Genomic DNA, 24,104 nt, shown 5'->3' with positions numbered 1-24,104 from the left:
ATGAAATACATATTCTAAAAACTCCAAGCAAATATGCTCTCTTTAATAAAGCCAAATTTCATGTTTATAGTTCCTGGACAAACAAAGCAAAAAAGGAAATGTGATAGATTGTATAATTTGTATTGACAAATGAAACAGGGATTTTCGTAAGAAAAAAAGGCAATATTCATATGAACATTTCAAGAGCTGCTCTTTCATTAAAGGCCAACCATTCTAGGTAAGTGAAGTTATTCCTTCAAGCTAAATAAATTAAGCCATCAAACACATTTTGGTTAATATTACTTGATATTCTTGAAACATGACACTCAACTATTTCAGGAGACAGCTTATGTTTTTTTGTTTGTTTGTTTGTTTGTTTTTTCTGAGACAGAGTTTTCCTCTTGTCACCCAAGCTGGAGTGCAGTGGCACAATCTTGGCCACTGCAACTTACTTCTCCCGGGTTCAAGCAATTCTACTGCCTCAGCCTCCTGAGTAGCTGGAATTGCAGGCGCCCACCACCACCCCTGGCTAATTTTTGTGTTTTTAGTAGAGACGGAGTTTCACCATGTTCACTAGGCTGTTAGGAAACTCCTGACTTCAAGTGATCCACCCGCTTTGGCTTCCCAAAGTGCTGGAATAACAGGCGTGAGCTTATATGTACTTCTTTTTACGAAACTTGCACTAGAAAGCATTTAGCTCTCTGTTAAGTCTAGAATCAAGAAATCAAGAAATCTTGTTTTGGTGATTGAAAGAAAAGAACAATATTGAGATGTTAGTGTGTAGGTTAAGACAATACTGGATTATGCAAATAAAAGTTACTTAAGCTTCTGAATACCATTCATTTCATATCCAATGCAGATTTCAACAAATTCATTATTTATTATTAATACAAAAAAACCTAAATCAATTTATTCTGTGTTGTTTTCCCCAACATGGCTAATGTGTTGATATCTTTTTAACAGCACTGCCTTCTGGTGGGCAAAATGAGCTGCAAAATAAATGACTCTGAAACCCAGACAAGTGATCCATCGGATAAGAAAATGTATTGGTGGTAAACTTTTGAAAACTAGAGGATATATGCAAAATGGGGAGAGAAATATTATGTGGTTTGGCATAATATGAATTGAGCCCTTCTTAGAATAAACAAGAAACATGACCAGTTACTTTTTGAAAACTCTTCTGGTTGATGGAAACGGGATTATTAGCTAGAGAAGGATATTCTTCTCCCTGCTTCCTGTGGCAGAAGGACATCCATCAATATCATTTTAAATTGTAACAATTTATTTCAATGAGTTTTTTAAAGGATGGAGAATAAATATTACCCTTATACTCAGAAAAAGTTACTACTTACATTGAGGTCTGTATTACAGGAAAGCAATTTAGAGAGGCATTTGATGGCATCATTTAGATTATTTATAGTGAATAAGTTAAAATTTACTTAATTTTCTTTCATAGAATTGGTTATTGTTTTATAGAATTGTTAATTTTGAATAGTCACTAATTATTCATTGTTTTATAGAATTGTTTATTAGAACTGAAATTATGCTTTTGAATGTTTTTCAAAGTAGCAATTATTATCTTATGTGCGTAATGGCTTTCAGAATTTGTACTCAGTGTTTTACTATTTCTATTTTGAAAACTTGCATTATCACAAAAACATAAATCTCACTCACATAAAGACATGACATTTTTTAAATAGTAAAGATCATAAATGGAACAGATGCCAGCTAATGACAATCAGAAAATATTTCAATGAGCTCATTATAATTGAGAATTACAATTTAATTGATTTATTAGTCAACAATTTGCATTCGTATTGTTAAGTCGAGTATAAAGTTAAGTATTTTGACATATTTTAGATTCTCTTATTGGTAATTAAAGAGTTGCCAATTAATCATCTACTATCAAGTTATGTATATGTGACACTGATATTTTGCTGTGAGGTAACCAATACTTACTCATGAGAATGCATTCTACTCTCATTTAATTTTGAAAATTGATTTTTAATAAAATAAATCCGAGAAAATAGAATTTTTCTCATATAATACAATTGCTATGGCATAAAAATTACAGTATAAACCATTTGTTGTCCTCACATTCTTTTACAACACTTAATTATTTTTTAAGAATTATTACAAGTCTACCATATATAAATTGTCTGACATTTGTTCAGCATTACTGCTTGCTAAAAACCAAGAAAATAAATCATGAATCCCTTGACTGATATTTTCAAGGAGTAAGTTTTCTTGTCTTCTAGGTACTTGAGGATTATAAGTATTGAGTATAATAGACAAAAATACTCAATTTTCATAAATTTTACAAGCAATGATTAACTCCAAAAATAACTTTCTGGACTAAATATTAACAAACATAACAATCGTAATAATGCATGTATTGGCCAGGTGTGGTGACTCATGCTTGTAATCCCAGCACTTTGGGAAACTGAGGAGGGCAGATCACCTGAGGTCAGGAGTTCAAGACCAGCCTGGCCAAAATGGCAAAACCCCGTCTCTACTAAAAATACAAAAATTAGCCAGGGGTGCTGGCATGCGTCTGTAATCCCAGCTACTCGGAAGACTGAGGTGTGAGAATTGCTTGAACCCGGGAGGTGGAGTTTGCAGTGAGCCGAGATCTCGCCGCTGCGCTCCAGCCTGGGCAACAGAGTGAGGCTCTGTCTAAATAAATAAATAAATAAACAAACAAATAAAGCATGTACTGCAATTCACTAAAAATATAGTGACTAAGCATTTCATGAAATTGTAATAAACTCCATTTCAGGTATTACTTATGCTACTGGCTATATTGTATTTTATAAATATAAAGACATGCAATAATTATACAGCGTCTCATATAGGGCTAAAATACATGAATTACCATCTTTCAGTTTTACATGACATTTTAATCGGTCAATGTAATATAGCTAATGGCTTTCAATACTAAGAATCTGAAGGCCCATTTCTATCTATTCACCATTTCTGACTGGCTACCTCACCTTGAAGTAGTGACCAACCTCAGAAACTGTGAGATTAATCTACTAGAAAGAGCTCTGAATATTCAGGCATTCTAGATTTGGAGTTCCCTATTTCCATTCTCACAGCAACACCCCTCTGACTTGATTGATATAAATATATATCCCTGGATGCATTAGGTGATTTTCAGTGCTCTGAGGTGCCAATATACAATAAAGAAAATAAAGGAGAATTTGAACATATGGCTGCATAAAAATAAACTGAAAGTAATGTATATGTACGTAAGAGAGTGTGTGTGTGTGTGTGTGTGTATGTATGTGTGTGTATGTGTGTGTAGCTTGCAGGTGCCATAATACCTTTATTGTCTCAAATACACACTTTTAATTTGATTAGATATAGTCTTAGCATAATATTTTCCTGTGGTTTCATATACATAAGAACATTTGCTTTATAGGAAGAACAAGTGTGTGGCTTCCCCTTTTCATGTTCACTGATATATATGACATAATACTTGTCTCATTGAGCTTATGGAGGATTATAGAGTTTTGAAAGATAAATGTTTATAATAATACCATTGTTTAATGTCCTTTTAAAATTATAAGCCTTAGAATATCTTATATGTAAAGGACTTTTAATACCATGGGTATGTTGTGCTAATATTTACCAAAAAAGATGAATCATATCAAGGGAGGTTAAGTCATTTCTCAAAGATAAGTATTTAGTAAACAAACTGGCACAAGTCCTAGATACTTTCTTAGAACACTATTGTGACGTGTTTATCATCATCGATTTTTTTTCTTAAAGTTATGAAGCACTGAACAGTATTTATGTAAATTTGCAAGAGAGTCAATATTTATAACCACACAATTAAAGGAAAATAATACATAAATAATAAAATTCATGTCCATAAAATTTATAACAAAAAGTGTCACTAATAACAGTATGCTAAATTTACCTAATGTACAATTGGTAATTTGTTAAATAAACCATGATCTATTTTAGGAAAGAACAAAAATGGCAATATTGATCTAAATTATTTACCTTTTTATTTTTATTTTTTAAGAGAGAGAGTCTTGCTCTGTCACCCAGGCTGGACTGCAGTGGCACGATCTCGGCTCACGGCAACCTGCTTCTGGCTTCAAGCTATTCTCCTGCGTTAGCCTCCTGATTATAGGCATGCACTACCATGCCTGGCTAATTTTTTTTTTTTTTAGTAGAGATTGGTTTTCACTATGTTGGCCAGGCTGGTCTTCTGGTCTTGAACTCCTGACCTCAAGTGATCCACCCTCCTTGGTCTCCCAAAGTGCTGGGATTACAGGTGTAAGCCACTATGCCTGGTCTGAATTATATACTTTGGATATGATTTCTCAAAATTCTAGCATGTATGAATGCTAAGTCTTATTTAATAATATGTATTTGAAGATTAAAATGAGATGATATATGTAGAAAACTCAATACAATGTCTGAAATCTAATAGATATTTACAAAAATATAAGTATTAAAATATATTATATGGAAGTGCTCATTAGGGAAATAACTTTAGAGCTCAGTGTCTCTTAATTGCAAAGTCTTAACCAAAATATAACTGGAAATGAAAAAAAATCATACTTTATTTTTATCACTTCTGAATGAGTAAAGGCAAGAGTGTCCACTTGAAAAAAACAGGAGGAGATAATTTTGCAATAAAAGCAACCGAACTTTTTCGGTGGATGGACAGTCCAACATCCTTGTATTTACAGAGCAAGGGTAAGGCTGATACTGAGGAGCATGCAAGAGTGCAGTAGTACAGGCACTTTCCACAAAGGATGTTATCATTATGGTTGTCATAAATCTTTTATATTATTTTGAAAATTAAAAACTTTATTAAGTTGACAGACTCTGTAAGTTATTTGTAAACCAATAGTTACTTAAATCTCAAAGTCTATTACCATTTTCTCTGAGAACTCTAGAGAGATGCTCTCAAATATAAGTGAATAAAGAAACCATAAATTTAAATACTTCCTAAAAATTATTAGGGGTGAACTAATTTATTGTGTTTCTTATTTTAGATATGTTCCTCAAAGGAAAACATTGTCTAATAATAGTTATAAAATTCTCAAAGCATTTTAAGCACTAATGTACAATATTTAACATGTTTTATCTGTTGTATTACTGAAGAACACTTTACTAAATATGGCTGCCTGGTAGTTGATCCTTTCTTTCAAATCTGTAGGACTATCTCATTTTTCTGTTATAATCTTCAGTGCAATTTTATGGAAGGTTATCTTTAACAAATATTTTGTATATTAATAAAAGTTCAGGGCACTGGTATCATTACATTGAGGTTGCTGTCATTAGCAGAAATAGGCACAGAATGCAGAAAATAAGACTTCTAGACATACCCCTCACAATGTAATAAATGTGTTTGAATAAATGAGGTTAACAATTAGTCAGGAACTTCAAAGAATTACTAGCTGATAATTGATTATTAATATCAAATGAGAACATAGCTCATATTTCAATAATTAGTAATCAATGAATATAAAATATTTGATTTTCAGAATTTTTGTCATCTGCCAATGAGTAAGCTATAGCTTTCATGGTTCGAAATGGGTTTTTATCTTTCAATATTAACATCTGAAAACATTTTTAAGAGGTCATTCCTAATTTCTAGTAAAATAACGTTTCAAGATGATTCCCATAAATAGTCAAGAAAAATGTAGTGCTATTCGAAGTAGAGACAAGCAACAAGTCCTCATGTGAACATGTATCTCTGATTTACTAGGGCCGGGAGCGGTGGCTCACGCCTGTAATCCCAGCACTTTAGGAGGCCGAGGCGAGAGGATTACAAGGTCAAGAGATCCAGACCATCCTGGCCAACACGGTGAAACTCTGTTTCTACTAAAAATACAAAAAAAAATTAGCTGGGCATGGTGGCAGGTCCCTGTAATCCCAGCTACTTGGGAGGTTGAGGCAGGAGAATTCCTTGAGCCCAGGAGGCGGAGCTTGCAGTGAGCCAAGATCACACAACTGTACTCCAGCCTGGGCAACAGAGACTCTGTCTCAAAAAAAAAACAAAGTTAGTAGTCTAAAAGCCACAATGTGTGTGAAATTTCTGAACCATGTGCTAGCTACTAATAGTGAAAGGAGTGACAAACATCATCTTGAAATTGTTATTGCATTATAAAAGAAAACATGTTCCTAGAGAGTAGTTGGAAAAACGTAATTTCTACTACTTCAGATGATATGATTTATATAGCCCAAGGCAATAAATTATCAAGAAGAAAGTTACAGTACACTTATTTTACTATAAAAGCATACAAATATGATTTAAGATAAACCTGAAACCCTGAAACCCTTCATAAGAAGGAAGATGCGTACTCAGTAAACTTAAAATGCATGCATCATTTAAATGCACATCATACAGCACATCTTGAAGTAAAAATTCCCCTTTGCAACACAAAAGTATAAAACTTGGAGTTAATATGAGTGCTTGGAGGATAAATAAGTGTAATAATTTCACATATAAAATAACAAACAATACTTCAGTTTGCTGAAAATGCACACAAATAGTTTGGGAATCCCTGGAAGAACAGTCTTACATAATTCATTTGAACAAAATATATCTTGCAAAATTATTTAAAAATACAAAAGCATGTGTTTTTTATTCTTCAGCAATATAGACACACAGATGACCCAACATGGAAAAAAATACGTTGTAAAAGTCAGTCAGTTGTGGGGAAATGTGCAGAGAGGATTTTATTTGGACTTGTTATAAATAAGCAAGATTGTATTGACAATCTAGAGAGCCTCTGAAGTGTAACTACCCTTTCAGCATTTCAGAAGACCATGTAAGCTTAGTAACTACTTCATGTTCATTTTTAAATTTTTGTAGAACATTGAAAAAGGTAAAAACAGTAAACGTATCTTTCTATTCAAAAAGGAGGGAAAAAAACTGGACAACTGTGCTTCACTCCTTAGACAGGCTTGGGGTTGGGATGCCTTTGGGAAGGAAAAGGTGAGCAACGAAGCCCAAAATGTAGACTAAGAAGAGCCAACACGTGAATGGAGACGCCAGAGGGAACAACCTAAGAAAAGTCTGTGATGTGCCATCATTATGATCAGCAGAAGCACAAGTTAATGGAAGCCTTTTATTGAAGGATGACAATCTACATAGACTAATTTATTATCTCGATGAGTAAACTTCAAAATTTAAGAATGTGACTATAGAGAAAAGAGTCTTCCAACATTAGAATAATGTGGCCTATTAGCATACTGGGAGCTATCGCCAACTTTTAATGCATAAATATGTTGTAGCCTTTTTGTAGAAAATTAACTAGATGGCAGTGACTACATAGTCGGGTCTCCATGAAACACATTTTGAGGAAGTCCATTTGCCAATACATAGAGGAGACACAACACCAACTCGTAGGAAAAATGGTTGGTGGAGTAGTTCAATCACTACAATATAGGGAATAAATAAAAGTTGACGTTTTCAAGAGCACTGTATGAAGGTGGAAAACATCAAGAAAGAATACCCAAAATCCTCAAAAGGCTCAAAATGGCTGTAAAATCACACTGAATATTTTTAATTATCATTATTTTCTCGTTTTTGACTTTTTATTCAAAGCAGCATCACATCTCTTTTTTCTTTCTTTTATGAGTTTATGTAATTGTTATCTTAAAGCAATCATTTCTTACCTTTGACTCTTGAACTTTCTTGATTTTTTTCCTGCTGGAAATAAAACAGAAAATAGGTCAAAATATGTAAGTAAATATGTGATCAACAGTTTCATATAAAGTTTCACTATAGAAGGATCAAAATGATTTTTGTACATATTCCCAGGAACATGATTCTCACCTTTAAAAATATGTACGTATAATTTTTTTGAGAGAGCATTTTGCTCTGTTGCCTAGACTGGAGTGCAATGACATGAACATGGTTCACTGAAGCCTTGACCTCCCAGGCTGGAGTGATCCTCCCACTGCAGCCTCCTAGGTAGCTGGGACTACAGACACATATCATTATTCCAGGCTAATTTCTTTTTTATTTTTTGTAGAGACGAGGCTTCCTTATTTTGCCCAGGGTGGTCTTGAACTCCTAGGCTCAAGCAATCCTCCTGCCTCAGCCTTTCAAAGTGCTAAGATTAGAGGGGTGAGCCCCTATACTCCATCTTACGTAAAATATTTTATTAGAGAAGTAATAACTCTTGGTGGGCATATAGTTCTCTAAGAAATCACTAAATTGCATGAATATGGATTTATAAATAAATAAGCAAATGGTTAATGAATAATAAATAATCATGCTTCTCAAATGCCTTAGGCCATTCCACTTAATCCTAACAGATATTAAATAATACCTTCAGAATTTGCTTTCAATGGCTCTACATTAATCATAAATTGTTGGTGAAGGACTAAGTTTAGGCACAAACATAGGGGAGAATTTTACTAAGAAAACACAAAAGATTTTTCAACTGTCTTTGCTTTAGTTTAACTTAGAATTGGACCCCATCTCACTTCTTTAAGGCTAAAGTTGACAACAATTCTATTATTTATTCAAAAGCTGCTCCAGTCAAACTTGTCTTTCAGTTTGACATTCTCCTTATTAGTTACCAAGCAACCCCAAAAGAATTAGCTTGCTTTCAACTTTTAAAGTGGATATTGTGCACTAACTTCTCAATTAATATGCAAACACAGTTTACTCTGTCTAAAAGTTTCAGGGTCTCACACTGAAAATAACTTTGAAATATGTTTCTAAGAAAAAAATGACAATGACATATACACTGAACTGCAGAACTGTATGAATGCCAATACATTTTGGCAAAAGAGTAAGAAAATATAAAGAACTGATTTTGTTGCAAACATTAATCCAAGATTTAGAATTTGAGAATAAAATGCATAATGACAAATGTGTATTTATTGAATCAGCTAACCTAGTGATATAATTCTGTTAGGCTTTAAAACTTGGTGTTTTAATTCTCTCATCCGAACTCACCCAACCTCTGTGTTTGAATTCTATTTAGCTCTTTATTGTTTAATTTAGAGTATCTGTTGGTCACTTAAACTAAAATTTAAATGTGCATTACTTGTATTAAAAATACTAATATAATTAGTTTTTATAATTATGTAACTAGCAGGCTTAAGTTTTCCGAAAGAACATTTTTATTATTATTATTAGTAGTAGTATTATTATTATTATACCTTAAGTTCTAGGGTACTTGTGCATAACGTGCAGGTTTGTTACATATGTATACTTGTGCCATGTTGCTGTGATGTACCCATCAACTCGTCAGCACCCATCAACTCGTCATTTACATCAGGTATAACTCACAATGCAATCTCTCCCCCCTCCCCCCACCCCATGATAGGCCCCGGTGTGTGATGTTCCCCTTCCCGAATCCAAGTGATCTCATTGTTCAGTTCCCACCTATGAGTGAGAACATGCAGTGTTTGGTTTTCTGTTCTTGTGATAGTTTGCTAAGAATGATGGTTTCCAGCTGCATCCATGTCTCTACAAAGGACACAAACTCATCCTTTTTGATGGCTGCATAGTATTCCATGGTGTATATGTGCCACATTTCTTAATCCAGTCTGTCACTGATGGACATTTGGGTTGATTCCAAGACTTTGCTATTGTGAATAGTGTCGCAATAAATATACGTGTGCATGTGTCTTTATAGCAGCATGATTTATAATCCTTTGGGTATATCCCCAGTAATGGGATGGCTGGGTCATATGGTACATCTAGTTCTAGATCTTTGAGGATTCGCCATACTGTTTTCCATAATGGTTGAACTAGTTTACAATCCCACCAACAGTGTAAAAGTGTTCCTATTTCTCCACATCCTCTCCAGCACCTGTTGTTTCCTGACTTTTTAATGATCGCCATTCTAACTGGTGTGAGATGGTATCTCATTGGGGTTTTGATTTGCATTTCTCTGATGGCCAGTGACGATGAGCATTTTTTCATGTGTCTGTTGGCTGTATGAATGTCTTCTTTTGAGAAATGTCTGTTCATATCCTTTGCCCACTTTTTGATGGGGTTGTTTGTTTTTTTCTTGTAAATTTGTTTGAGTTCTTTGTAGGTTCTGGATATTAGCCCTTTGTCAGATGAGTAGATTGCAAAAATTTTCTCCCATTCTGTAGGCTGCCTGTTCACTCTGATGGTAGTTTCTTTTGCTGTGCAGAAGCTCTTTAGTTTAATTAGATCCCATTTGTCAATTTTGGCTTTTGCTGCTGTTGCTTTTGGTGTTTTAGACATGAAGTCTTTGCCCATGCCTATGTCCTGAATGGTACTACCTAAGTTTTCCTCTAGGATTTTTATGGTATTAGGTCTAACATTTAAGTCTCTAATCCATCTTGAATTAATTTTCATATAAGGAGTAAGGAAAGGATCCAGTTTCAGCTTTCTACTTATGGCTAGCCAATTTTCCCAGCACCATTTATTAAATAGGGAATCCTTTCCCCATTTCTTGTTTCTCTCAGGTTTGTCAAAGATCAGATGGCTGTAGATGTGTGGTATTATTTCTGAGGACTCTGTTCTGTTCCATTGGTCTATATCTCTGTTTTGGTACCAGTACCATGCTGTTTTGGTTACTGTAGCCTTGTAGTATAGTTTGAAGTCAGGTAGCGTGATGCCTCCAGCTTTGTTCTTTTGACTTAGGATTGTCTTGGAGATGCGGGCTCTTTTTTGGTTCCATATGAACTTTAAAGCAGTTTTTTCCAATTCTGTGAAGAAACTCATTGGTAGCTTGATGGGGATGGCATTGAATCTATAAATAACCTTGGGCAGTATGGCCATTTTCACGATATTGATTCTTCCTATCCATGAGCATTGTATGTTCTTCCATTTGTTTGTGTCCTCTTTTATTTCACTGAGCAGTGGTTTGTAGTTCTCCTTGAAGAGGTCCTTTATATCCCTTGTAAGTTGGATTCCTAGATATTTTATTCTCTTTGAAGCGATTGTGAATGGAAGTTCATTCATGATTTGGCTCTCTGTTTGTCTGTTACTGGTGTATAAGAATGCTTGTGATTTTCACACATTGATTTTGTATCCTGAGACTTTGCTGAAGTTGCTTATCAGCTTAAGGTGATTTTGGGCTGAGACAATGGGGTTTTCTAAATATACAATCATGTCATCTGCAAACAGGGACAATTTGACTTCTTCTTTTCCTAACTGAATACCCTTGATTTCTTTCTCTTGCCTGATTGCCCTAGCCAGAACTTCCAACATTATGTTGAATAGGAGTGGTGAGAGAGGGCATCCCTGTCTTGTGCCAGTTTTCAAAGGGAATTTTTCCAGTTTTTGCCCATTCAGTATGATATTGGCTGTGGGTTTGTCATAAATAGCTCTTATTATTTTGAGGTACGTTCCATCAATACCAAATTTATTGAGCGTTTTTAGCATGATGGGCTGTTGAATTTTGTCAAAAGCCTTTTCTGCATCTATTGAGATAATCATGTAGTTTTTGTCTTTGGTTCTGTTTATATGCTGGATTATGTTTATTGATTTGCAAATGTTGAACCAGCCTTGCATCCCAGGGATGAAGCCCACTTGATCATGGTGGATAAGCTTTTTGATGTGCTCCTGAATCCGGTTTGCCAGTATTTTATTGAGGATTTTTGCATCGATGTTCATCAGGGATATTGATCTAAAATTCTCTTTTTTTATTGTGTCTCTGCAAGGCTTTGGTATCAGGATGATGTTGGCCTCATAAAATGAGTTAGGGAGGATTCCCTCTTTTTCTATTGATTGGAATAGTTTCAGAAGGAATGGTACCAGCTCCTCCTTGTACCTCTGGTAGAATTCAGCTGTGAATCCATCTGGTCCTGGAATTTTTTTGGTTGGTAGGCTATTAATTATTGCCTCAATTTCAGAGCCTGCTATTGGTCTATTCAGGGATTCAACTTCTTCCTGGTTTAGTCTTGGAAGAGTGTACGTGTTCAGGAAATTATCCATTTCTTCTAGATTTTCTAGTTTATTTGTGTAGAGGTGTTTATAGTATTCTCTGATGGTAGTTTGTATTTCTGTGGGGTCGGTGGTGATATCCCCTTGTTCTTTTTTTATTGCGTCTATTTGATTCTTCTCTCTTTTCTTCTTTATTAGTCTTGCTAGTGGTCTGTCAATTTTGTTGATCTTTTCAAAAAACCAACTCCTGGATTCATTGATTTTTTGGAGGGTTTTTTGTGTCTCTATCTCCTTCAGTTCTGCTCTGATCTTAGTTATTTCTTGCCTTCTGCTAGCTTTCAAATGTGTTTGCTCTTGCTTCTCTAGTTCTTTTAATTGCGATGTTAGAGTGTCAATTTTAGATCTTTCCTGCTTTCTCTTGTGGGCATTTAGTGCTATAAATTTCCCTCTACACACTGCTTTAAATGTGTCCCAGAGATTCTGGTATGTTGTATCTTTGTTCTTATTGGTTTCAAAGAACATCTTTATTTCTGCCTTCATTTCGTTATGTACCCAGTAGTCATTCAGGAGCAGGTTGTTCAGTTTCCATGTAGTTGAGCGGTTTTGATTGAGTTTCTTAGTCCTGAGTTCTAGTTTGATTGCACTGTGGTCTGAGAGACAGTTTGTTATAATTTCTGTTCTTGTACATTTGCTGAGGAGTGCTTTACTTCCAATTATGTGGTCAATTTGGGAATAAGTGCGATGTGGTGCTGAGAAGAATGTATATTCTGTTGATTTGGGGTGGAGAGTTCTATAGATGTCTATTAGGTCTGCTTGCTGCAGAGATGAGTTCAATTCCTGGATATCCTTGTTAACTTTCTGTCTCATTAATCTGTCTAATGTTGACAGTGGAGTGTTGAAGTCTCCCATTATTATTGTATGGGAGTCTAAGTCTCTTTGTAAGTCTCTAAGGACTTGCTTTATGAATCTGGGTGCTCCTGTATTGGGTGCATATATATTTAGGAGAGTTAGCTCTTCCTGTTGAATTGATCCATTTACCATTATGTAATGGCCTTCTTTGTCTCTTTTGATCTTTGATGGTTTAAAGTCTGTTTTATCAGAGACTAGTATTGCAACCCCTGCTTTTTTTTGTTCTCCATTTGCTTGGTAGATCTTCCTCCACCCCTTTATTTTGAGCCTATGTATGTCTCTGCATGTGAGATGGGTCTCCTGAATACAGCAGACTGATGGGTCTTGACTCTTTATCCAGTTTGCCAGTCTGTGTCTTTTAATTGGAACATTTAGTCCATTTACATTTAAGGTTAAGATTGTTATGTGTGAACTTGATCCTGCCATTATGATACTAGCTGGTTATTTTGCTTGTTAGTTGATGCAGTTTCTTCCTAGCCTCGATGGTCTTTACATTTTGGCTTGTTTTTGCAATGGCTGGTACCGGTTGTTCCTTTCCATATTTAGTGCTTCCTTCAGGGTCTCTTGTAAGGCAGGCCTAGTGGTGACAAAATCTCTAAGCATTTGCTTATCTGTAAAGGATTTTATTTCTCCTTCACTTATGAAACTTAATTTGGCTGGATATGAAATTCTGGGTTGAAAATTCTTTCTTTAAGAATGTTGAATATTGGCCCCCACTCTCTTCTGGCTTGTAGAGTTTCTGCCGAGAGATCTGCTGCTAGTCTGATGGGCTTCCCTTTGTGGGTAACCCGACCTTTCTCTCTGGCTGCCCTTAAGATTTTTTCCTTCACTTCAACTTTGGTGAATCTGGCAATTATGTGTCTTGGAGTTGCTCTTCTCGAGGAGTATCTTTGTGGCGTTCTCTGTATTTCCTGAATTTGAATGTTGGCCTGCCCTACTAGGTTGGGGAAGTTCTCCTGGATGATATCCTGAAGAGTGTTTTCCAACTTGGTTCCATTTCCCCCCTCAATTTCAGGCACCCCAATCAGACGTAGATTTGGTCTTTTTACATAATCCCATACTTCTTGCAGGCTTTGTTCATTTCTTTTTCTTCTTTTTCGAAAGAACATTTGTTAATGAGAATCTCTGTCTCCCTCCCTCTCCTCTATTAACATTCATTCAGTCAGTCAGTCAGTCATTTATTCATTCATTATTTCACCAAATATGTATGGATCACTTTTTATGTGCCAGACACTATTCCTGGTGATAAGACTATACGGGATGAACAAAATAAAAAAAATTTGTGTCTTCATGGAGCAGACTGTATACATTTTATTCAGAAAAGATATGCTACAGGCCGGGCGCGGTGGCTCAAGCCTGTAATCCCAGCACTTTGGGAGGCCGAGACGGGCGGATCACGAGGTCAGGAGATCGAGACCATCCTGGCTAACACCGTGAAACCCCGTCTCTACTAAAAATACAAAAAACTAGCCGGGCGAGGTGGCGGGCGCATGTAGTCCCAGCTACTCCGGAGGCTGAGGCAGGAGAATGGCGTAAACCCGGGAGGCGGAGCTTGCAGTGAGCTGAGATCCGGCCACTGCACTCCTGGGCTACAGAGCAAGACTCCGCCTCAAAAAAAAAAAAAAAAAAAAAAAAAGAAAAGATATGCTACAGAAGGTGACAGTGTTGGAGTAGAGTGACTGCAATTATACACATAGCCACAGGGATAAATTCATTTTTGAATAAAATTCTGAATGAGGTGAACATGATCCGAGCATATATATATGAAAAACAGGTCCTAGTGGAGAAAAAAATTTCTAATGTCCTCAGTCACATGCAAGAGTTCTTAGCACTGTCAAAAATATTAAGGAGACCACTGTGTGTGGACTGGATTGAAGGAAGGAAATTTAGTAGGAAATACAATCTGGGTGGTAATAGGAGCCAGACAGACAAGCACTTGGGGCATTTGGTAGGACTTTGGTTTTTACTCTGACATAGCTGAGAAAACATAAACATTTCTTCTCAGGGGGTAACATTATCTGGATTACATTTAAATAGAATCATTTTGGCTGTCTATTGAGAATAGGTTGAAAGGGCAAGGGCAAAGTCAGGGAGGCCATTAAAGAAAGTATTGCAGTAATCCAGGTCAGCTATGACAAAAACATGGAACAATGTAGTAGGAGTGTATTTGGAATACCTACTTAGAGCAAGGTTTGCTTATAGATTAAAATTTTGCTGTGAGAAAGCCAACAAGGATGACTCCAAGGGTCTGAGCTGCTAGATGCATAGAAATACGTACTTATTCCTTCTTCACCTGTCTTGCAGCACTGCCACACTCTCTGAGATTTGCTTCTAGTTCCCTGCCTACCCCTATTGAGTCTCCTTTACTGCTTCCTCTTTTCCTAAGCACTAGCATCCTAGGCATTGAGGTCTTATCTTTTTTCCATATAGCTCATTCTTTTAGCAATCTTATCTAATCTCCTAGCCTTAAGTTTGGTTCCACTGCTAAGGATTTATACATCTAAACCAACCTCCCCATTGAACATCAGACTCACGTATTCAACTGTCTTTTTACATCCCTACTTGGATTTCCAATAACATGGCCTATCTATAATGTTTCAAACTGAATTTCTGATCTTTCCTTACTTCCTTGACCATCTTTTTCATCTTAGTTTCAGGTAACTCCATTCTTCTAGTTGTGCATATCCTTAGTGTCACCCTGTGTTACTCTGTCTCTTAAGAGATAATAAACCTCAAATTTTCATTAGTATGATTTTTAAACATATCGACTTTGAAATTAATTTGACTATAATTCCAAGGATTCAAAGTAGGTAGATAAAACTCATAGGACATATTTCAACCAGATACATAAAGTTTGAAGCCACTAGCATAGTATAAATTATCACTCTATAAATTAGAACATAGAGTAGAGCTCACTGATCTATAACAGTATTGTAAAACATATAAGAAAAATATAGTCGAATTAGCCAACAAAAGAGGATGGAAGCATTAAAAAAAGGAGAAAAATCAAGAGATCAAGGAATTACGAAATCCCAAAGAACATATTATTTAGAAGGAAATTTTCAATAGCATAGAATTATTCTGAGAAGTCAAGTACAATTATGTCTAAGAAAATGCCCATTCATCATATTGACATAGATAGAATCACTGACTTTAGATAAAGCATTTTTTGGTGCTCATATGGGATTAAAAGTCCAATTCAAGTTATCTAAGGAAGGAGAAGAGGGTGACTGAGATATGTACAAAGTGGGAAAAATTACATGATGGAAACACGACTAGGAATAAAAAGCCTGTTATGGTGTGTAGCTGGAAACTAAAGTCCATAGAGGTAATAGGTTTGTTGTTTATTGACTTTTTGCTTTATTTTGTTTAGTTTTGTAATACTACATGATTATTTATATCACTGAGATTTGAGAATATATAAACGATGGAAGATACATAGTAGAAAATGAGAGGATTAGGATAAAAAGAAGAGAGAGCATGACTGATTGTATAAGGTTATTGAAAGGGTGGATGTGATAGAATATATATAATTGGGGACAAAAATTAAGTAGAAAGACCAGTCTCTGTAATAGAACAGATGGGAACAGGAAGGCTTAGTCATAGATGCAGGAGGTGTCTAGGTTTGATATGATGAATTAAACATGTTCAATCTCTGATGATTTATTTTCTTTATGTAATAGAAGGAAAGGTGGTTGGCTAATTCTGGAAGTTTAGTGTTTTGTCTGAAATTTGAGAAGATAGAGAAGATTTTAAGTGCATTGCTTTTTGCAAGAGTAGGTGAGAAGAATCACACATATAGGTTAGTATGATTGAGCCAATCCTAGTTGAGTTTTGTCATCATAAATTTGTAACAATCTTAGGCTTAGTTTACCTATAGTGGAATAGGCATTTTATTGATATTATATTGCATTGTATTTGTTTTCTAAAATCAAGTTCTCTACTATACAGTTTTATATAATTATAAATTACCAAAGCAAATCTGCCTAAATATTCTATAAACAAGAAATATTTAAGAAGCATGAATTTGGAGAAGGGAAACTAGTAATTAATTAGTGGACTGGAACAAATGACAATAGATTTGCAAAGTGAGAAGGACACTTAGGGGTAAACTCCTGCAGTACTGTCGAAGTTGTATAAACCCCTTTCACTAGAGACTTATTTAGGATTTGCAAATAGTAACTGTTCCAATTTGCTTCTACTACTTTAATGTTACCTTATTTACAATGGCAATATAGATTTTCCACAATTTTATTTTACAAACTATAACTTCATGTTCAAAATATGTACTTTAAATGAAGAAACATTATAAAGAAAATTGTGATTATTTAATTGTGTGAGAACTCATGAGTGATCAGAAACATTAGTTATTCTGTCCACACAATTCATTTGAAAAACATTCTTATGTTAGGAAGACTTAGGTCTTGTCCATAATAGCAGAATGTTTATATTTCTAGTTATAACTTAATTTTAACATTCTTTCAAAATATTTTCTAATAAAGTAAATTTGACTTAAAATAAGAAATATATTTGGTTATGTGTCAAAGCTAAATAATAGCAAACTATTTATGTTTTACATTGTACTATGCTATTTCTTGGAAGAATTCCAAAGTGCTGTGTATTAATTACATCAGCATACTTCATGAAATCCAGTCCAGTAATGTAAGATGGCTAAAAGCTCTAGCAGACAGTATGATAAAGATTAGCAAAGACAACCTGGGAAGAAGTATGGCTTTACAATAAATACAAGAATCAACAATATGGTATCTTAAACATTTTTAAACAGAAATAAAGTAAATGCAATGTAACTAAACCAATGTAAAATTAAGTCAAATTGGGATACACAGTAGTTGTACAAATGAGCTATAAGTGGTTCTAAAGCATCTAAACAAACTGGGGTTTAGCAAACCACACCAAAACACCATGTTGCTAGTCTTTTAGCTGGGCCAAATATTACCACACTAGGAGATATTAAGGATATTTCTTATCCAGTATCTGGATTTATGACATAAAGATTATTAACATTTGATGATGGCTATATTATAACATGAAAATGGATTTCTCCTGATGAAACACTAAGAATACCTGGCTATAATATCTTCAAACATAATTTACCTGTTTCCTTCCTTCTTACTGAGAAGCAAATGCTCTCTGGAAAGTGAAGAAATCATCTAAATGCTAAATGTTAAGTGCGTCATCTCCACTGTAACAGCATTGAGGTAGTAAACGTTAGACTATCAATGAATTGTCCTCCCTTTCCAGATTATAAGCTTAAATTATTTGAAGAGAGAGCCACACAGATAATACCCTTGAGTACTCTTTTATAATGTATATACATATGATGTTACATGAATGAGACTAGTCATGTGCATTCTGGTCAATACCAAGAATACTATAGACTTCCTTTCACATGGAGGGACCTAAGAGCGAAGCACATGCAGACAGAATTGAGTTGGTCCCCTAAAGAGTGAAACTGACGCTCTCTGACTCTGAGAGAGTATACATAGTCCTTTTCACTATACATAAAAATAACTTGTTTATATAAAAAAGGAAGCAGAAGATATCAAGGAGATATAAGGCAAGGTTCTTTTCCCTTTTAACATGGGAGTAATGAGGAAAAAAAATCTAGTTTGCTATTGTTTTTCCTTATCCCCATGTGACTTGTTTGCATTTGGTCATTAATAAAAAACGTATAGTCAGACTATGTTATTCTAGATAATTAACAGAATAAACATGACTATTTTTAAAAACAAGTCAAAATTAAAAGGAAAATCTCTGTGAAAATTTCTTCCATCTCACTGCAGCAATATTGGAAAGTTATTTTCTTTTTAAGAAATTTCCTGTTACGCAAACATAGCATTTCCTTTAGTTGAATAGGTGGCATAAGTTGAGAAACTATGAAGTCCAAGAGAAAAAATGCACTATGTATTTATGATTTTTCTTTGACTAATATGTACAATAAAGCACATTCAAGCTGTATTTAGCTTGACTATATGCTGAAAATAAGTTAATTTCTCTCATGGGATTTGAGAAAAGTCCAATATATGGAAGACTTTTACTGGTATATCGAATGAAGCCCAAAATAAATCAATAAACGTAAAATTTACAAATTAGCAAAAGACAGAAATAAATTCTGCAGTAGTCAAAAGTGATGTATTCTAGGTAAAGTAATCTTTCTATCAATCCATATTATCCATAGTTCTTCCTACATTAAACTGATGATATAATTCACCAAGTGTCCTTATGTATATATACTTCAGTGCTCAGGTGTGAGTGGGTGATTTTAAATTCATGAATAATTGTCAATAGATCCTAACACTGAAAATAGTCAATGGATAAAAATAAGTATATAAAAATATAAATTTTGTGGGAAATATACATATGAGTAAACCTTACTAATTTTAGCAGGCTGCCTAGTTGAATTTCCTTCTCAGAACTCTTCCCTTCTCTCTGATTGTAATTATTACTTCCCAGACAAATGCTACCAATTCAAAATAGTTTTAAAAGTGATAATTTGCAGCAGAGACCCACATTCATCATATATTTGTTCTCATGTGCTACATGGGAGAAGATAAAATATTTAGGTGTTTTAAAAGATATTATTAGATCTACTAAGTAATATGGATTGTAAATTCTTGGAAGTTGAGAATAGGAGAATGTCTCATAGATCCAGTCTCCAAAAATCCCACAACAAATTTATTCTGTGCTATCCTGACACATGAATACTCATGAACATGTGAGCTTCCCTCCCCAAAGTCACTTACATACACATACATATAGGTACACACACACATGCACACATTTTATCAAAACTATCTACTTTGGTGGTGGCAATTAAATTATAAAAATGCCAGGAAAATGGAGGGGAGACGGTTGGCATAGAAAAAAAATGCCTGAAAAATAGAGATATTGTCACTCATAATCCACTATATCAAGTGTACTCAAATTTGGAGTCATACCTATATTATCAGTAAACTATAAAGCTAATTTTCAGTTCTATTTTATTTAATCAAAATCTTATCATCTTTTATTTAAAATGCTTTTTCTTAGAATTTGAATCATGTCCCTGATCCAGTCTTAACCTCCTCAACAAGGCCTTCCCTGAACATTCTATCTAAATCAGCGCCTCCATTATTATTTATCTTAACTGGTTTTTTTTTTTTCATTTTTCACAAAAGTCACTACTTCTAAGAATAATGTATGCTTGTCCATTGTCTGTTCCTCCCACTGGATTGTATCTTCCATGAGGAAAGGTATTCTGCAGTCTCAACTGGCATATCCTCAATGTGTTAGAGGAAATGCCAGTCGACACTTTTCCAACAGAGTCTTCAAACTCCAGAATTCAATAGTCAGAGGGAGGGATAGGCAGAGACACACACAAATATATGCCATAAAATGTGATATTCAATAGTGGAATTATGTATCAAATCTAGATAATACAGTCCAGAGAGGAATGTATTCTTTCTTAGCTTGGGCAGCTGAAGGTGAGCTGTGAGAAGGCCGGGAACTAAAGAATTTACAAAGAGAGATGAGATGGTAAAAAAAAAAAAAAAAAAAAAAAGTAGTTTATCTCCACAGCAAAGTGAAAAAGCACATTCTATCTAGAGGACATAGCATAGACAAAGTTATAGATTCAAAAGAGTGTGTGATAAGACTGCAAAAGAGCAAGTAGTGTTGTTGCAGTAGTGCAGAGTTGGAACAGTTAAAGTACCAAACAAGGTTGGGCAAGGAGTATGTTTCAAGGATTCATGGAGAAATGAAAGTAATTTTCTTATGTTGGTAAGAAATGTCATTAGATTTATTAGTAGCCCAATGAATATATATTTAAATACAACCTGGAAAAGTTATAGAATGTCAGTCAACAGTCAACCAACTTCTCCTTTGGTTTAATATTTTGATGTAAAGGTATTCATTCCAATGCTAACATTGTAGTTGCTTCTTATTGTATATTTATATTGTATTTGCTGTGTTTATGTAATTTTCAGTAAGAAAATCTAGAGAGAACTTGTGATTGGGTTGAGATATTCTCAGTATTGCCCCAAATTATAAAGAACATAAACAAGATAACAACATGCACTTGACAAAAAAAAAATCAAACTAGGACAGAATTTACCACTAGAATTAAAAAAAAAAAATTGTATTGTTATTTTATTGCATACATATTCTGATATTATATACTACATTTAGAAGTTATATGAAGCAGGCCGGGCTCGGTGGCTCATGCCTGTAATCCCAGCACTGTGGGAGGCCGAGGAGGACGCATCACCTGAAGTCAAGAATTCAAGACCAGCCTGACCAACATGGAGAAACCTCATCTCTACTAAAAGTACAAAATTAGCCTGGTTTGGTGGCGCATGCCTGTAATCCCAGCTACTCAGGAGACGGAGCCAGGAGAATCACCTGAACCCAGGACATGGAGGTTGTGGTTAGCTGAGATTGCGCCATTGCACTCCAGCTTGAGCAACAAGAGTGAAACTCCATCTCAAAAAAAAAAAAAAAAAAGATGTTATATGAAGCAAATTCATGTGTGTCTAAATTGAAAATAATAGGAAAATATATTTCCCATTATGGGAAATATTACTCATAGTTTAGAAGTATTTGTAAACATGAGAAAGTTTATTGTTGTTGTTGTTTGCTTGTTTTTCACCAAGATCATGTATGTTCAAGTCCAATGGATATGACATATACACTTAATCACATCAATACACGTGGTGTCGAATAAAGTCTTTAAGAATTTTCCCAGTGTCATAATGGACATCTTCGATTCATGGACTCATGAAAGACATAAACACACTGACTTTCACACAGTGAGAAGCATGGGCTGGGTTAAGGAATTACAGCCATTTAGGGCAGAAAATATAGCATGGATAAGGGATGGATCAGGTAGTGAGATATGTTAGAAAATAACACATAGTCTCATATAAAGCATAATAGATAACTGAAATAGTGAAAAGGGCAATTATATAATATACTTTTACAAACCTCCCCATGGTACCCACACATCTAGGCACTCCTCTCCATAATAAATTAGAAACTTATTTACTTCTCGATATATGCTAATTTGAGGATTTGAAAAATACTATGGAAAATAAAATGTTCTTTTATCTAATGTGTGATAGAAGATTTTAAAAGTTATGTACATCCTTCTTACAACATCATTGTTTTGTACTACTAAGCTTTGAGATGAACTATTGGGAAAATCTAAAATTAATATACAATCATACCCCAAACATATTGCCGGTTCAGTTCCAGACCACTGCCATGAAGTAAATATTGCAGTAAAGTGAGTCACCTGAATTTTGCAGTTTCCCAGTGCATGTTATGTTTACACTGTACTGTAGTCTATTAAGTGCGTAGGAGCATTATGTGTAAAAATCAATGCCCGTACTTTAATCAAAAGTATTTTACTGCTAAAAAATGCTAATGATCATATCAGCCTTCAGTGAGTCACAATTTTTTGCTGTTGGTGGGTCTTGCTTCAGTGTTGATAGCTGTCAACTGATCAGAGTGGTGGTTGTTGAAGGTTAGGGTGGATGTGGTAATTTCTTAAAATTAAAAAAAATGAAGTTTGCTGCATTAATTCTTTCTTTCATGAAAGATTTCTCTGTAGCATGTAATGCATTTCATGGATTTTATCTAGAGTAGAACTTCTTTCAAAATTAGAGTCAATTCTCTCAAAGCCTGCCACTGCTTTGTCAACTAAGTTTATGTAATATTCTAAACCCTTTGTTGTCATTTCAACAACGTTGACAGCATCTTCACAAGGAGTAGATTCCATTTCAAGCAATCACTTTCTTTGCTCATTCATAGAAGCAACTCTTTATCTATTCAAATTTTACTGTAAGATTGTGGCAATTTAGTCACATTTTCAAGCTTCACTTCTAGTTCTAGTTCTTTTGCTATTTCCACAACATCTGCCGTTACTTCCTTCAGTGAAGGGTGGAATCATGGGAAGTAATCTATGAGGCTGCAATCACCTTCTCCAAAACTCCTGTTAAAGTTGATATTTTGACCTCCTTCCATGAATCATGAATGTTCTTAATGAGATCTGGAATGGTGAATCCTTTCCAGAAGGTTTTAAATTTACTTCGCCCAGAGCCAGATCCATCAGAGGAATCACTGTCTATGACAGCTAAAGTTTTACAAAATATATTTCTTAGATAATAAGAACGGAATGTCAAAATTATTTCTTGCTTTATGTGCTACAGAATGAATGTTTTGTTAGCAGGCATGAAAGCACATTAGTCTCCTTATAAATCTACATCAGCCCTTATGGGATGACCAGGTACATTGTGAAAGAGGAGTAATATTTGAAAAGGGATCTTTTTTCTGAGCAGTCGTTCTCAATAATGAGCTTAAAATATTCAGTAAACCATGCTGTAAACAGGTGTGCTATTATACAGGCTTTCTTCTTTCATTTATAGAGCAGAGGCAGAGTAATTTACCATAATTCTTAAGGACCTCAGGGTTTTCAGAATGGTAAACGAGCATTTGTTTCAACTTGAATGCTGCTTCCCCAGCAGCATTAGCCCCTACCAAGAGAGTGAACCTGTTTTTTCAAGGTTTGAAGTCAGATATTGACTTCTTTCTCGCTAAGAAAGTGGTGAATGGCATATTTTTTTTTCATAGGAGGTTGTTTCATCCACATTGAAAATCTCTTGTTCAGTATAGCCACCTTCATGAACTATCTTAGGTTTTCTTGATAACTTTCTGCAATTTCTGCATCAGCACTTGGTGCTTCGTCTTGCACTCTTATGTTATAGAGACAGCTTCTTTCCTTAAACCACGTGAACCAACGTCTGCTAGCTTCCAGCTTCTCTTCTGCAGCTTTCTCGCCTCTCTCAACCTTCACAGAATTGAAAACTGAGAATTTTGCTCCGAATTATGCTTTGGCTTGGGGGCAGATTGTGCTTGTTTTGATTTTTTAGCCAGACTATTGAAACTTTCCTCATATCAGAAATAAAGCTGTTTCACTTTCTCATTACTCACATATTCACTAAAGTAGCACTTTTAATTTCCTTCGAGAACATTTCCTTTGTACTCACAACTTGGCTAAATATTTGGTGCAAGAAGCTTAGCTTTCAGCCTGTCTCAGCTTTTGTTATAACTTTCTTAGTAAGCTTAATCATTTCTAGCCTTTGATTTAAAGTGAGAGACATGCAATTCTTCCTTTCACTTGAACACTTAGAGGCCATTGCAGGGTTATTAATTGGCCTAATTTCAGTATTATTGCATCTCAGGGAATAGGGAGGCCTGAGGAGAGGGAGACAGACATGGTAACAGCTGGTCTGGTGGAGCAGTCAGAACATACACATTTACAGATTAATTTCAATATACTATAAAGGTGCAGTTCATGGTG

General features: G+C 34.9%; 1 protein-coding gene across 7 annotated transcripts in view; it reads right to left on the bottom strand.

Annotated features, from left to right (window-relative positions):
* LOC105488649 (follistatin like 5) overlaps positions 1-24,104 on the bottom strand; it is an 813,494-nt gene that overhangs the window by 659,103 nt on the left and 130,287 nt on the right. For 5 of the 7 annotated variants that reach the window (XM_011752910.3, XM_011752913.3, XM_024795001.2 and 2 more), the window contains exon 3: positions 7,630-7,663. In XM_011752910.3, the coding sequence (XP_011751212.2) occupies positions 7,630-7,663 (34 nt within the window). The remainder of the gene's footprint in view (positions 1-7,629; positions 7,664-24,104) is intronic. The other 2 variants (XM_011752911.3, XM_011752909.3) reach the window with 1 other exon arrangement.

Source organism: Macaca nemestrina, chromosome 3, assembly GCF_043159975.1.
Source record: "Macaca nemestrina isolate mMacNem1 chromosome 3, mMacNem.hap1, whole genome shotgun sequence".
Taxonomy (NCBI): Eukaryota; Metazoa; Chordata; class Mammalia; order Primates; family Cercopithecidae; genus Macaca; species Macaca nemestrina.
The sequence above is the reverse complement of the archived record's forward strand: the minus strand, read 5'-3'. Positions and strand labels throughout refer to the sequence as shown.